General features: G+C 36.9%; 1 protein-coding gene across 1 annotated transcript in view; it reads right to left on the reverse strand.

Annotated features, from left to right (window-relative positions):
* The window catches only part of LOC145980307 (ornithine decarboxylase-like), a 48,778-nt gene that overhangs the window by 16,706 nt on the left and 16,301 nt on the right, over nt 1-15,771 (reverse strand). Inside the window, exons 6-8 of the mRNA XM_083113330.1 lie at nt 13,622-13,794; nt 5,588-5,882; nt 2,363-2,611 (exon numbers count right to left, since the gene is read on the reverse strand). Coding sequence (XP_082969456.1) covers nt 2,363-2,611; nt 5,588-5,882; nt 13,622-13,794 — 717 coding nt within the window. The remainder of the gene's footprint in view (nt 1-2,362; nt 2,612-5,587; nt 5,883-13,621; nt 13,795-15,771) is intronic.

The raw sequence follows: 15,771 nt of genomic DNA on the forward strand, positions 1-15,771 counted from the left end.
TTTACAGTATGTTCCAATTACAATTTCTCTGAAGAAATGAATGTTACCTAATGTACAAATGTTTCACAAACAATTCACAATTATTTCAATCAAATCATTTGCGAAGAAGTTAGAACAACAAACTGGTTAACTTAAAGCATTTGTATTAATTAATTTTTCTGCGACTATATGACCTGTTTATCTGTGTATATGAATGAAATTTTAGAATAAATAACATTTGACTTAGTGTAATTCTCTGTAGGCAACTCAAGGCCAAGAATTCTGCATGTATTTTGTATATATTTTAGTTGAATTTTCCATTACGGAAATGCCCAAAAATTATCCCCATTATCAACCCCCACCCCCTTGTTCTTTGGTATTTTGAACCACATATCTCTATAACTTCCCTTCACATGCATAAAAAAAGCAAATTAGTACTTAATGACGCCTACAAGCTTTCAGGTGGTAAAAAAAGGGTTGTTTTATTTGTCCAAGTATGAGTCACCGCCAGCTGTTCAGTTTGCTTACCCTGATTAAGGGACATTTGGAACTTCCAAGATCTGATATCCCTTGTGGCCCTCGGATACGGCCAATACCAGATTTCATCAGTTCAACATACACAAAACCTTACCTTCCTCACTGCATGGAAAGCCAAAGGAGTGCAAAAATTAAAGCTGAAATAAGCAAAAATTGCAGAATAGGCAATTTTAGGCACTATAAAAATGTATTTTTGGACTAGAAACACCATGAAACGAACTTAAAAACATCCAAGCCTATGTTTTACCACAAAAGAATAAAAAGGCAAATTGGGAAAATCCACACCCTAATAATTCGATATTCAGGTAAATAAATGCCTTCTAACCACAGTGAATAACATGGTGAAGGGCAAATTGCCTACTGTATTACTTTGTAGTCAGCTGTAGGCTGTCCTAAATAGGTATAACAAAACTCCAATTTTACATTCCAGGATTTTACAATTTCCCCACATTTAAATTTTTTTTTATATCTTGGTTCCCAGAAAAACACAGAATCAAAGCTCCACAGTAGTATAATATTCTGTACATCAATAATTAACATACACATTTTTCAAAGTCACTCGTGTTGGACTTTATTCATAATTGGGAAAAGAGAGACGCAGTGAGATGCAGTAGTATATAAATACGGAGAAATTAGTACTCACTCCGTATTTGGACTTTATGTTGCAGATTTTATATTTCACATGGGTCAAAATGATAAAACTTAATATTTAGAAAAAACATAAAATTGGGGTTTCAATGTAAGTGATACTTTAGAGGCAACTTTTGTCTAAAGTAGGCAATACTGCTTGAAGATTATCAGTTTGTGGTGTGGAGTTGAAATCTTCAGTAAAACAATTAATTGCTAGGGGCATGCGTATTTCGTTTTTGACGAAAAAACGAAATGTGAGAAAACACATTGTAGTGTTAATTTTTCATGTTTTTGAAAGGTGTGAGATGCATTTTTTGACCATGTTTTGTCACGAAATAATGCGAAATGAACTGCAAAAAGCGAAATTAACTCTTAAACACGAAATTTAGGGTTTATTCACCGACGCGGCACCTTTTGTAGTCTGAATTATCCTGAGAGTTATGCAATTCCCGGAAAATTGATTAATTCTGCTGTTAATATTGGAGAAGCAAAAATGGACTCCGTTACACAGAAATAAACTTAATACTCTGATAACTACATAAATGTGCTATTAGAAGTGAAATATTAATTAACTGGAATAAGTGTAGTTTTTAAATCAAATTTAGGATTATATTCATAATTTTCAAACCAAAATGTATTTTTATATACCACTTTTCATCCAATTTTTCACCGCTATAACACTGATATTTTATTTTATTTACCGCTTTTGAACCTGAAATTGACTCAGTTTTTGTACCGAAATTTTGCTTTTTTATTTACCAAAAATATGTGCCTCTATTAATTGCCCATTTAATAAAAATGAAACCTTGATCTGAGATAGAAACATCAATTACCCTATACATATTTGCGATATTAGCATGATAAAGTTATTGGGCGAGAGTTTTTTTTAAGTCCACTTCATGCACAGATAGGCTAATTGGGATAGGACCCACAGTTTAAAGTGGGATCCAAATCACTATGTGCCTTCACTAGGTATCAAAACCTGGGAACACTTGTTCACAAGGCAACAATATCTCCAATACACCACTACGGAGGTCCGAGAAAGTTGTTGGAAACTGTAATGAAGCTAGTGGAAGCTGCTTGTAAATAGCCGGTATATATTCCACAAGAAATGCACTTTAAATTTCGAGAGAGAGGGGAGGGGGGGCAACGACCTTGCAGGATATTGCGAACCTTTCAAATCTGAAGTCAATACAATGAAAAGCTGCACACTTACCTTCATTGGAACAGGTGTGACATGAGCATGATCATACAGCAAGCAGTTAAAACTTCCATAGACGCCTTCATTAATGTAATACATGTAGGAAACAGAACCGTCTTCGCGATGGACCTCTCTCAGCGAGTGGATGTTGGTGGCCAAGGTGTAAGCTGATGCCACAAAGTAACGGCCAGGTTCTGCTATGATATCAACTCCACAACCATCAGGAAAGTGGTCATCAAGAGCTTTATTTACGATTTCAGCGATCTGCAAAGGAGAAAAATGACGATAACAATTTCATGGAGGCCTAAGTATCTTCAAAAATATGTAAGATTCACAATTTTATTTAGTATTGCATAAACAATGCAGTAAATGGAGTTGGACAAATCCAGAACCTTAATCTGATATGGATATGGAAACAGATGGAAAAGCATGGCTACGAGAAGGATAGACTGGACATAAACAGAAGGAAGAAAAGTGGCAGGGGAGAAGAGGAAGAGAGGTGGTTTGCAATAAGGAGTATGGGGAAGACCACAGAAAAGATATGCAAAGTGCTTAGGAAAGCGGGCATTAAAACTTACAGGAAGGGAGGGCAAAGCATCTTACGAATAGCGAAGAAGGCAAACAAGAAAAAGGAAAACAGAGAAGAAAAAGAGGAAGGGATTATATATGAAGTGAAATGTAAAGAACATCAGTGTGTGTACATAGGAGAAACGAAAAAGAGGCTGAAAGACAGGTTGAAACAACATAGGGATGATGTACCACTTAAGAGAGAGAAAAATGCGATATTTACACACACGAGAGAAACAGGACATGACAGAGTGGGATGATTGGATTGATTTGTTGTTTTAAGTCCACTTTATGAACAGTAAGGCTAATTGGGACTGGACCTACAGTTTAAAGTGGGATCCAAACCACTATGTGCCTCCACCGGGAATCGAGCCCGGGACCCCTGATTACAAGGTGACGATGCTACCACTGTGCCATCGGGGAGGCCATAATCGAGTGGGATGAGTCTAAGCAGATAGGAAGGGAGAAGAGAGTACTAGTGAGAAAATGGAAGGAGGCCAAGGAAATAGAGTAGAAAGGAGAAGACTCAATGAACTGGAATGGGGGACTGAAAATAAACAAAGAATGGAAGAAGGTGTTAGAAAGAGTGGGAAGGACAAGAGCGAAGGAGGAGAGAAGAAGAGGAATGAAGAAAGAAAGGATAAGGAAAGAGAGAGCAGACTCAGCACCCAATGTGCACAAACTTTCTGGAACTGTATTCATGAATGATTGTGTTCAAAGTTCCCACAGTGTGTTCTGAAAGTTGGTGACATGTTATCAATCAATTTTCAAAGATCAGGCTTTCCACTAATTGGATGTTAATGGGAACAACTGCAGTGGGCTACAAGCCATCTCGGCTGGACCCTCTTGCACTGATGTATGGGCATTTTTCAACAGTTTGCACGATTCAAATTTCTTTCTACAGCTAAGAGTCCCATCACCATGCTGTGCTCCAAGTCTTCTGTGAATTTACCTTACGTTTCTTCTACTATCTATCTCAAAAAGTCATCAAAGGTGTTAAGATTCATTTCCAACACATTCCTATATAGTTGAGACTGCTTTATACGTAATTCTGTTTTATACGTAAGTTACTGTGGGTCCCGGCAAAATATAATTTAAAAATGTATTAATTATACCCTATTTCTATGTAATGCATTTATGCAATGTCGCGGACGTAATTTCTTGTCGTTACAAAAACTCAAACTGAGTTTGAAATACAAAGAAGGATAAGCAGACGTGGTGGTTATCGGTCTCGTGTTGCGAGAAAACGGTTAAGGCACAGAGAAGGCGAGAGGAGACACATGGCATGAAATCAGAGATAGAGAGATTTGCTGCAGTTGTTCTGAACATGAGATGTATTATTTTCTTTTGTACAAAATCGCGATACGGAAGTACACACATTAAAAACATGCTGATAGCTGATGTATGACATGTTTTATACAACAGAATAGCAGTTCCTTCAGTGAACATTTGCAGTTGCTACTGGTCGGCCATGGAGAACAGAAAAGAGGAAAAATTACATACTTGACCGGAAAATAAAATTTATGTGGGAATTGGACGCTAATCCACTAAAACTGAAATAGTTGCATTTATAGGCATCCCTTACACCACACTCTGCACAGTCTTTAGTAAAAGAAATGCTATTTTACACATTTTATTAAAAATTTGGTATTAAGTCAACAAAACACAGCTATCAACAAGAGGGAAGACATGCAGATTTGGAAAATGCACTTCGTACATGTTTAATGTATCGTTAATGTGCCATTTTATGACAGAAGTAACCTGTATTATACTGTATCTTGTTCCTCAAAATATATATAATTACAGTATTTTAATAACGATATGACATGGTATCTAAATCTGATTTGCAAGTAATTCTCAGTTATTTGTATTACTCATGTATAATGCGCACTTTCTTCCGAAGTTTTTGCCCCTAAAAAGTGTGGTGCGTATTATGCACGGAATATTTTTTTAATGTTTAAGGAAGCCTATCATATTATATATCGTTGTAAAGCTTCAATTCTGCAGTTTCTGAATATGGCAACAGTATTCCATTCAAGATGGTGACACTCATTTACAATGCGGTTGAAATAAGCTCACTACAAAATGAAGGAACATTCTGATTTTTATGGTACTTTGTATGAAAAAAAAGACAAGGAAAAAGAATAATTAAAATGTATTACTGGCCAAATAATATGACATATATGGAGCGTGTAAATGCCTTAATGGAAGAAATCTTATGCTGCTAACTGCTAGTTTAAGGGCCTTGAATGTGCCTCCTATAAATGTTTCGTTAGTCATAGAAAAAGTATATATATTTTGTAGTCATAGAAAAAGTATATATATTTTGAAGTTTTTTAGAAAAAGTAAAGAGGAAATGAGCAAATACACTTATAAAAGTTTAAAGGCCATGTGCCACAATTTTTAACTTTGTAATGTAATGTTCTCCTCTTGGTCCACATAGCAACAGGTGAATCATTGAATAGGAATGATGTAATTCACTGTTGATCAGCATAGCAACAGCTTTACAACTAAGAAAGCCATTTCTTGAACCTGAATTGTACTGTGCATTGTATATGAGATATAATTCTTTGTCACTTTTCCCTATCAAAAACTAGAGTGCGCATACATGCATAAATATGGTATTTTCCCTTCACCTTGACATACGTATAAATCAGATTCAACTGTACATACCTCATCAATGGATGATCCCTTGTTTCCGGGATATCCCCCTCCAATGTCCAGCAAAGTAAGTTGATATCCCAGGGATGCAGCATGGTCGAACACTTCTCGGGCAGCGGCTATTGCACGTCGGAAGACAGGGGGATCCCCACAACCGGAACCAACATGGAAACTGACACCGACCACATCCAATCCCAGGTCACGTGCTACTTCCAGTAAGTGAGGAACTTCTTTCATATTTGCACCGTATTTCATTCCCAGTTGACACTGTGCTACTTTGGCATCACAGCGAATGCGAATCACCAACCTGTAATAAACAGTTATACTAAGTTTCTATCCACTTCAGACTACATTTTGATTACATACTCTGGCAGTAAATTAATGCTAATAACTAGAGGCACATATTTTTGGTAAATAAGAAAGCAAAATTTCGGTACAAAAACAGTCGATTTCGTGTTCAAAAGCGGTAAATAATCACATCAAAAGTGCTATATAAAATTACATTTTGGTTTTAAAATTGTGAATATAATCCTAAATTTGATTTATAAACTGCACTTATTACACAAAATAAACATATCCCTTCTAATAGCACATTTATGGTGTTACCAGATTATTAAGTTTATTCCTGTATAAAGGGGTCCATTTTTGCTTCTCAAATATTTACAGCAGAATTAATCAATTTTCCGTGAATTGCATAACTCACAGGATACTTCAGACTTCAGAAAGTGTCGCGTCGGTATATAAATGGTAAATTTCGTGTTTAAGAGTCAATTTCGCATTTTGCAGTTAATTTCGCATTATTTCGTGACAAAACAGGGTAGGAAAATGCACCTCACACCTTGCAGAAACATGAAAAATTAACGTTAGAATGTGTTATTTCACATTTCGTGTTTTCGTCAAAAACGAAATTTGCATGCCTCTACTAATAACAACTTTTGTTTCCTCAATAGATGAAATTATTTAATATGCTCAATGTTTCGATGTACTGCATGTACATCTTTTTGTGACAGCCAATAATAAAATGAGATGAAATGTAACCAAAGTAAAGGCAACAATATTGCAACAATTAAAAGTCCAAGAATTTTTTGAAAGCAGTCAGTAGACAATTTCGATTGTTGTGGTTCATTTTACCTGTATTCCGAGACTACCATACCGTTACCGGCCATACCCGGAAAACCTATCCCAAGCATTTCCCAACTTCCAAGAGCACCATAAAACGGGTTAACAACATGTCTCGAGAGAAGCCAAAGAGAACACCCCAAGGATCGAAATCAGGTCGTGAGAGTCCGACAGTTACGGATGCGGAAAATAGACTACAGGGCCACCCAGAAGCCATGACACCTCAGGCCAGCCAGCAGGACCAGCGCCCAGCCGACCGTTCCAGCATCTAGGCGATCCCGAGATAAGTATAACGATATTTCGGTTATGAAATTCCCTGGCATTTCCAGGTTTTCCAGTCCAACAATATTTTTCTCCAGACATGTTTATCATCATGATCTTTGCTTTTGAAACTTGCATTTTTCAATTAAATACAAGGGTGGATCATTAAGTATCGCACAATAATTTTTTAAAAAAGAAGTTTAATAGGTAAGACAACATAAATTATACACATTGAAACCACATCTTTTAGTAGGGATGGGCTGATATGAAATTTTGGCCGATACCAATAAAGTACCGATATAAAATTTACCGATACCGATAACAGATCCGATATAAAATTAGAAATGGTCCTTGAAGAACCTGAAATGATCATTGACCTCCTTAATAAATGTGTGTTTCAAGGTGACTGCAGTGCAATAGAAATTGCATATTTAGACATTTCCTTTTTAAAAAGTATGGCATGGAGATTATCCATAAAAATTACAACAAAATGGCAGAATTTTGCACTAATTTATCAGATATTTATCGATTTATCGGATCCGTAAAATAATCGGTAATTTTACCGATAAACCGATATGCCTATATTGGCTGATACCGACAGAGTACCGATTAATCAGTCCCATCCCTATCTTTTAGCTACTTTTCGACATAGGAGCCAAGTCCTTCAACACATTTTTCCCATTGTGGCACTAGCTTCAATATGTTCATAGAACTCCGTCAATTGGGAATACAGCCATCTGCGCACAACCGTTGCACTTCTTCATCAAAATTGAAGTGTTGCCCACCTAGGAATTTCTTCATTGGGCCAAACAGATGGAAGTCTGAAATGTTGAACTGCCCTGACAAAGTTCTCAGATGGATCTACCGGTCGTTGAGAATTGCCTGCTCAATGGCTGTAACATTGTTACGTTGCCAGGAACGTGACAAGTCAACAAGGTTCACACAGCCTCCCTGAAAGAATGTGCACCACCTGGATATGTTGCTACGGTCAAAACAGTCTTCCCCATACACGCCCAACATTTCCCTGAGAAATTCACTAGGTTTTGTCCTTTTGCCCACAAAAAACGAACTACAGCTCTTTGCTTTTCACACGTTGACGACAATAACATGCGTGCCATCTTTGTTAAGTAGTTCACGCTTCTGCCGCAAGAGTTATGCCTGATCGAACAAATGCCATCTCTAGCATGAACTTCAAACTATAAATCTGTAAAATTTTAATGTCCCAACCACAATAGCATCGCGGGAAAAAATTGTTGTGCGATACTTAATGATCCAGCCTCGTATATAATCCGTTAATTATTATGGGGTCATTCCATGCCAAACGATCCAATGGTGGTTGCATGACCATTTTAGAAAATTTTCATCTTTAGTACATACAGTCAACTCTCGATTCAACGACCTTTCACAGTTCCCGGGAAAAGGGTCGTTATTGGAATTTGCACCAATTTTCAGCTTAAAGGGAGCTCAAACGGACACAAAGATGCCTAGGAGATGGTAACACCATTTATCCTGGTAGTTATACAACCTGTTATGCACAGGATGCATGTTGTGAGAAGGAAAATAGAACATGAAAAAGTTTTCACAAAAGAGAATTTAAAATAATGTTACTTTGTTTCAATTGTGCACAGTCGTTGGTTTTCCAGGAAATTCCTACAATTCTAGTTCATGAGAAACCCGTTTCCACTGAGTCCAATGGAAAGGAAAACAATCTCTCGCTTATTGCAAGCGAAACTCGAAGAATCTTGACACCAGTCAGACTGGTGCCAGCAAAAGTCGGGAGATAATCGGGAAGAATTAGAGGCAAGCATATTTAGTTTTTGACGAAAACACGAAATGTGAAATAACACATTCTAATGTTAATTTTTCATGTTTCTGAAAGGTGTGAGGTGCATTTTCCTACCCTGTTTTGTCACGAAATGATGCGAAATGAACTGCAAAATGCGAAATAGACTTTTAAACACGAAATTTACCGTTTATATACAGACGCGACACTTTCTGAAGTCTGAAGTATCCTGTGAGTTATGCAATTCACAGAAAATTGATTACTTCTGCTGTAAATATTTGAGAAGCAAAAATGGACCCCTTTATACAGGAATAAACTTAATATTCTGGTAATGATTTAATGTGCTATTAGAAGGGATATGTTTATTTTGTGTAATAGTGCAGTTTTTAAATCAAATTTGGGATTATATTCACATTTTTAAAACCAAAATGTCATTTTATATGCCGCTTTTTCACCGCTATAACAGCGAAATTTCATTTTATTTACCGCTTTTGAACCCGAAATTGACTGTTTTTATACCGAAATTTTGCTTTTTTTATTTACCAAAAATATGTGCCTCTACGAAGAATGAATGTTGGATTTTATACGGGTTTACTGAAGCATCGTCTGTTACAAGATTAACTGGTAAGATTAGATCTCTCGGGAGAAACAACACAACTTCTCTAGGTACGAGAGAAAAATAAAATAAAGGCAGGGCTGTAATTTTCGTTCTGGTTCCGCTGTGTAAAATACATCGTAAAAAAAAGTTACTTTTCTTTGCTTCAACCAATTTCATTCACCCTCCTTCCCCATTCAAGGGAGCAGTCCAAACTACTTCCATGACTTGCATTGTAATCCAGCCTGAAAAAGGAAACGTGCAACTTGCGATCTGTTTTCACCCAATGCGTATTCTAGGACACGTCATTAAACAGCGTGGCAGTCGATAATCATACTGTCACATTTTACCATGCATCAGACAATAATACGGGCAATATTTCCTATGCAGACAACAGCATTGAGAAAAAAAAAAAAAGAGAGAAAAAACAACAACTGAATTCTGCAATTACCAACATTGCCCTGCACACCAGTTGCGGAGAATGAGCTGGGGAAAGGGGGGAGGGTCACTTTTTTTATACTTGTTCTATGGTTTTTGTTCGTTTTCAAGAATATATCCAGAACTGGTTGCCCCATTTTAAACGTCAAAGGAAAGGAAGAGGGGTGGGTCCTTTTCCACCCTCGCCTGTAATCAGCCCGCATCAGCAAGAAAATCGTGGCTGAAACAATCTGCATCACCCCCCCCCCCCCTACCTTTGCTGACGGAAAAAGAGGGATAAGTCAGCCAACGGAACACTTTTTTGGCAGATATTACGACATCGACACAATTAGGAAAACGTATGAAGTGGGAAACGGGAGTTATGATGCACTTAAGATCGAAGTAAACTTTTGTGGAAACCTGGATGACAACGCATTAAGCGGGTTGACGATCTTTAGTTGGCCTATGTGGCTTTGATTATCTCTAACAGTTTCGCTTTTTTATGAAGTGTTGCAGGGAACAAAGAACACGTTTTGAATGAAAGCGTTTACCGGAAGTTGTCTACCAGGCCGAGAGTTGCTCACTCACGGGAACCTGCTGAACTCTAGGTCAGAGCTGGACAGATGGGCCAGACTTCCAGGTGCCACGCATCTGTATTTTCGAACATTCCTGCGATCTTATCTCTCAAGGTGGTGTATTTATGGATGAAAGAGCTTGACCTGCCATACACATTGGCAAAGACTGCAAGTCCAGCAGTCATTTCGGGCTGCTCCCCCCCAACCCCGCGAGTTTTCAGCAGCTCTTAGGACAAGGAAACAAGTCAAGTCGATATAAAATAACATCCAAGCACATTCGATCTTCTCTTCTCGCGTATCCAAGAGAAAGCATGGCAAAACAAGCCTGGCACGTTGGGTAGCGGCCCTCGGGTGCGGGGTAGCATTGGTGCGCTTGAGGGAGGGGAGGGCAGAGGTCAAGTGCTACTCAAGCATGGTGTGGTGGTGTCTATTTGTAATTCAGACCCAATTGTGAGGGGTAGAGAGCTCGTAAAGGGAATGAGTGGAGGAAAAAAAACAACGCATTTTTCCACCGATTTCCTTGGATTTTTCAACTTTATTTTCCAAATTTTTCTAATTTTTTCTAAATTTTTCACGGTTCCCGGGAAAAGGGTCGTAGAATCGAGAGTTGACTGTACGTTTGTACATGTTTTAGATATCAAAACCAATGTTCAAGAAAATTTATTATCTTTAGTTCTCCTGCGCAGCCATTATTCCAACATCGCACATGGCTTTTTTTTGCTCATGTAGCACTTTTCAGAAACCTTAATATCTCAAAAACCATTAGAGCTAGAGACCTGAAACAAAATTCATGTTGTAGTTAATGAAGTATACTTTCTATGATATTCAAGTATGTTTTGCTTAAAATTGCATCATAAGTATGAAAATTATGGTGGAAATTGGGGTAACAATAGTTAAAAAATTGGATTTTGAAGACAGATTTTTTCAATGAAGGCTTGATTTCATGTGTAGACCTGCCTGCAGGGTATCTGTAAATAAAATATCAGTGCTTAGAAATGCAACCCTTTTTTACAGCATAGGCTCAAACATGGCCGTTCATTGAATTTTGAGTTTTTAGGGTTCAATATCTCAGATGGGTCCTCTTTATTTTAGGGATGGGCCGATATGAAATTTTGGCCGATACCTATAAAGTACCGATATAAAATTTACCGATACCGATAACCGATCCGATATAAAATTAGAAATGGTCCTTGAAGAACCTGAAAGGTTCATTGACCTCCTTAATAAATGTGTGTTTCAAGGTGACTGTAGTGAAAAAGAAGTTTCATATTTAGACATTTACTTTTTTAGAAAGTAGGGCATGGCGATTATCCATGAAAATTACAACAAAATGGCAGAATTTTGCACTAAATTATCAGATATTTATCAATATATCGGATCGGTAAAATAATCTGTAATTTTACCGATACACCTATATCGGCCGATACCGATAGAGTACCGATTAATCGGTCCCATCCCTACTTTATTTGCTTCTCTCCTTCATTCCTTCTTTTGATTTAGAAAAAGAACTTGTTCAGTACTGCAAACGAAAGGGTGGAGAATGTGTGGTGTTGACCAACTCTCCTTATAAGAAAAAGCTTGAAGACTTTTATACTGTCAAAGGCCACAAAAATTCTACTCAGGCTTCAACTAGTGGGACAGCACAATAGAGGAATCCTGCCGCCAACAAGAAGAAGAAAGTTTTAGGAAGGAAGCGTAAAGTCTCACGCTCTTCTAACGGTGAGGATTCACATGAACCGCCACCAGTGGCCACCGACGATAATCTCGATGTGGACCTTGACGACCCTGATTCTATGGATGCCATCTGCATGTTTTGTAATGAGAAGTTTTCAGATGATTTCAGTGAGGAGCAGTGGCTTATGTGCTCTTCGTGCTTCAACTAGAATCACAAATTGTGTGATGTGGCGAGCAGAGTAAATACACATGTTCGTATTGTCTGAATGCCTGAGTTTTTCTTTGGACTAGATTATGATGTAAATTTAGGCCTACTAATTGTACACACATTTTTCAATTTTTTAATACACCATCAATTTTCATTTTATGCCAGATTTATAGTGTCATAGAAAATGCTGCTCTTTTACTTACATTTATAAGTACACAGCATCTGGATATATTTTTGTTGCATATACTAATTCTATAGGAAGTGCCAACAAGACTAGGATCTATAAAATAATAGATCATCTTCACCAACCTTTCAGATAACTATGATCACATTGTCAATGTACTTTAGCTATCAATCAGATATCTGGACTGCAAGTTTTACTTTGATATTCTTTCTAATATCTAGTATTATAAAAGTGAAAATTTATTACAGAAATTCAAAGGAACCATAATTTTGCACAAGACTGAGAATCATAAGAACCAAATCCAGAAGGCAACTTTTTCTCTTGCAGACTCCAAAATGCATGTAAATTCCAGATGATTCTGCATATTCACTGACATTTCTCTGATAAGCTAAATACCTGTTTTCCAGATGCGTAGCAACCCTGATCTTACCTTCCTCCGTTCAGCTCAGAACAGTGTTGCCAGGTTAAATTTGAAAAAAATCGGGAGATTGTCACTTGGAAAAACAGATCTACTAAAAAATCAGTAGATCTAATAGTAGCAGATTAACGAAGTTCTACGGAGGAGGAGGAATGGAATAGTCTGAAAAAGCTTTCCAAAGCTGTCTACCACTATCTTTATTGAAGATTAATTATTAGATGTCAAAAGATGTTGGCACCTCTTATAGGGGTGCCAAGTTTTCAAAAATCTGCTCTCCCAGAGTTAAGCACCAAGTTCTGATTATGCCCCTCAAAATTAGGACACAAGTTACGTTCATGCGACAGGTTGCAGATTTAAATACCAGTAACCCTTCTTTGCAACTGATTTTTTTCCATTTTTTTCCTCAGTCACTCCAGGTAAAGTAATGTTGCTAATTAAATTCTACCTGCTGGTGTAAAAACAACAAAGGACCTTTCTACCGCCACAGTATCAAGAATGAAGGATGTAAAAATAGTTGTACAAGTAGTTACACTTAGCAATATATTTTAAAAAAAAGATTGAACGACTGGAAAAAATAAAGCGTGCAAGTCTAGCAACTGTTTATTAAGGAAATTGTCTGAAATCAATAGACCTGGCAACACTGGTTTGAACCATGCTGAAGCCTCCTTCAATCTGCCCTCCCCTACACCTCCAAGTAGGATGTGGTTCTGCGCAGACCCATTTCCTTGTGGTTGCACAATACTGCTTAATTACTCCCCATATAAATTCAAAGTTCCAAGAAATTCCTGCCCAACCAATAACAAGAAACATACCTTGCTGATGGAAAAAGAGATTTCATCTTGTGAAGCTCGGTCTCATTATCAAAGGTCATTGTATCAACACCAAGAGCTGCAGCATGGCGGATGTGTGATGCCTGCTTGGCTGGGTTGGCAAAAATTATTCTGTTGGGCTGAACACCTAGTTTTAAAACCTTTGTCACTTCTGCCTGTTAAACAAAAAATAGAATGTGTTATTACAGCAACACTATTTACAATGTACTTACAAAAGAAAGAATTCTAAAAATAATAATAAAAATATATATTACATAGAGAAATTTCTAGGAATTGAATTAATTATACGAACATTAAAGGAACATAAAATGAATTATAAACTTGATAAATGAAATTCTACATGCTGAAATATTAGCATTACAATTTGTTTTGTTCAAAAGACTATTTAGTGATTAAACTACTGGTAGGTACATCTCTTACACACACACAAGATGAAAGGGTAAGTAACGAGACAAGGAACAATGAATTGCAATGCAGATCGATATTGTGAAACCCTTAAAAAGACCAGTATTTTTGAACGTGCACTACTTTTAGTTAACTCTATATATATCAGTAATAACATTATTGCTTTAACCTTTATTCTGATCTTTCTAAATTAGGACTAAAGATTCCTGTTCAGTAGAATTTTAGACAAAGTAATTGAATAGGCAAGAGATTATTCATTTTTATCTTTATTATCTAATGTTGCTTTTCTGCCACTTTTGGGTTGAAATTCACGAAGATTAGGCATGTCCAAGCTAGGATTTAAATTTGGGAACTTGGGTGGCAACACAAAGTCTAAAGTGCAAAAGGACCAAATGAACTAATCAGAACTAATTGCACTTTTGATAAATCTCTTTCCATGTCTTAAATCGTTACTATTCTTGTCCTATCTACTGAGGAAGCCACATGATGTGGTGAAAGCTAGAAAACAAGTAAATACATACCAAAACTATCTTTATTACTTAGTGAAATGATGGCATGTGCTGTAAGTTATGCCCTATCTACTTATGTACATTAGTATAAGTGTTCTAAATATTTGTTAACTCATCACTATGAATAAATAACAGCAAAAATCGATTCAAATCTTTCACCAGGCTGCAATAAATCTCCTCCATCCAAAAATTTCCTTCAAGCGTAACTAATCAATTTCAGTATTAAAAGTCCAATATGAAAATACAAAATATTAATGCCAATTCATCATTTCCTTGCCTCTTAACGATAATTTCCACACACGTGTCTGGCAATAATAGGTATATTCTGCTTCAATAGATATACCAGGGTGGTCCAAAAGTCCCGGAACGGTCACATATCGTGAGAAATACAAATCGAATCTGAAAACTAAAAAATACGTGTTAAATAAGTGAAAGAAAGCTATTCAATGATATCACACTTGATTCCCCACCCCTGGCCCCTGGGGGTGGGGCAGGGTAACTGTGAAATTTTAAATGGAAATCCCCATTTTGTATTGTAGAATCGGAAAGAGGACTTCATTCCGGGGGGAAATCAAGTGTGATATCATTGAATAACTTTCTTTCACTTATTCAACACGTATTTTTTAGCTTTGATTCGATGTGTATTTCTCACGATATGTGACCGTTCCGGGACTTTTGGACCACCCGGTATGAAACATAAATCTATATTGCGTAGTAGAGTTGAACTGATAAAGAGATGAATCTTATTGGTCGATATTAATGGTATCCGAAAGTATTAACTCTTAAGTGAAACTGATGAATATTTTAATTCTTTTTTTAATCTAAGTATGTATAGCGCACAGTGTCATTTGCAGTAATAGCACTGTTGGTAATTTAGTAAATTTATGTTTATACATATTATTCTGAATGTTCCCACATTAAGCAGGCAGGAAATTTTCAAACATGGTGCAGATGTAAAAACACACATAAACTCAGCTGGAATTTAGTGTTGAAGTTGCTTTGTTCAAGACCAGGCTCTTGTGCAAAGTGAAATAATTTCATCACCCCTCCGAAGAAGCATAGTTACCGGCAAAAGAAAAATGAAAGGTGGCAAGCTAAAACTTTACTTCTGGTGAAAGTTCTCTGTAGTTACAATTCCAACTGGCCTAGCTACACAAAATATATTATGGTTAGCCTAATATTTAATCTGAAGAATTTGAATATGTATTAATCTTGGCA

This window comes from Lepisma saccharinum, chromosome 27 (assembly GCF_977018435.1).
Source record: "Lepisma saccharinum chromosome 27, izLepSacc3.1, whole genome shotgun sequence".
Taxonomy (NCBI): domain Eukaryota; kingdom Metazoa; phylum Arthropoda; class Insecta; order Zygentoma; family Lepismatidae; genus Lepisma; species Lepisma saccharinum.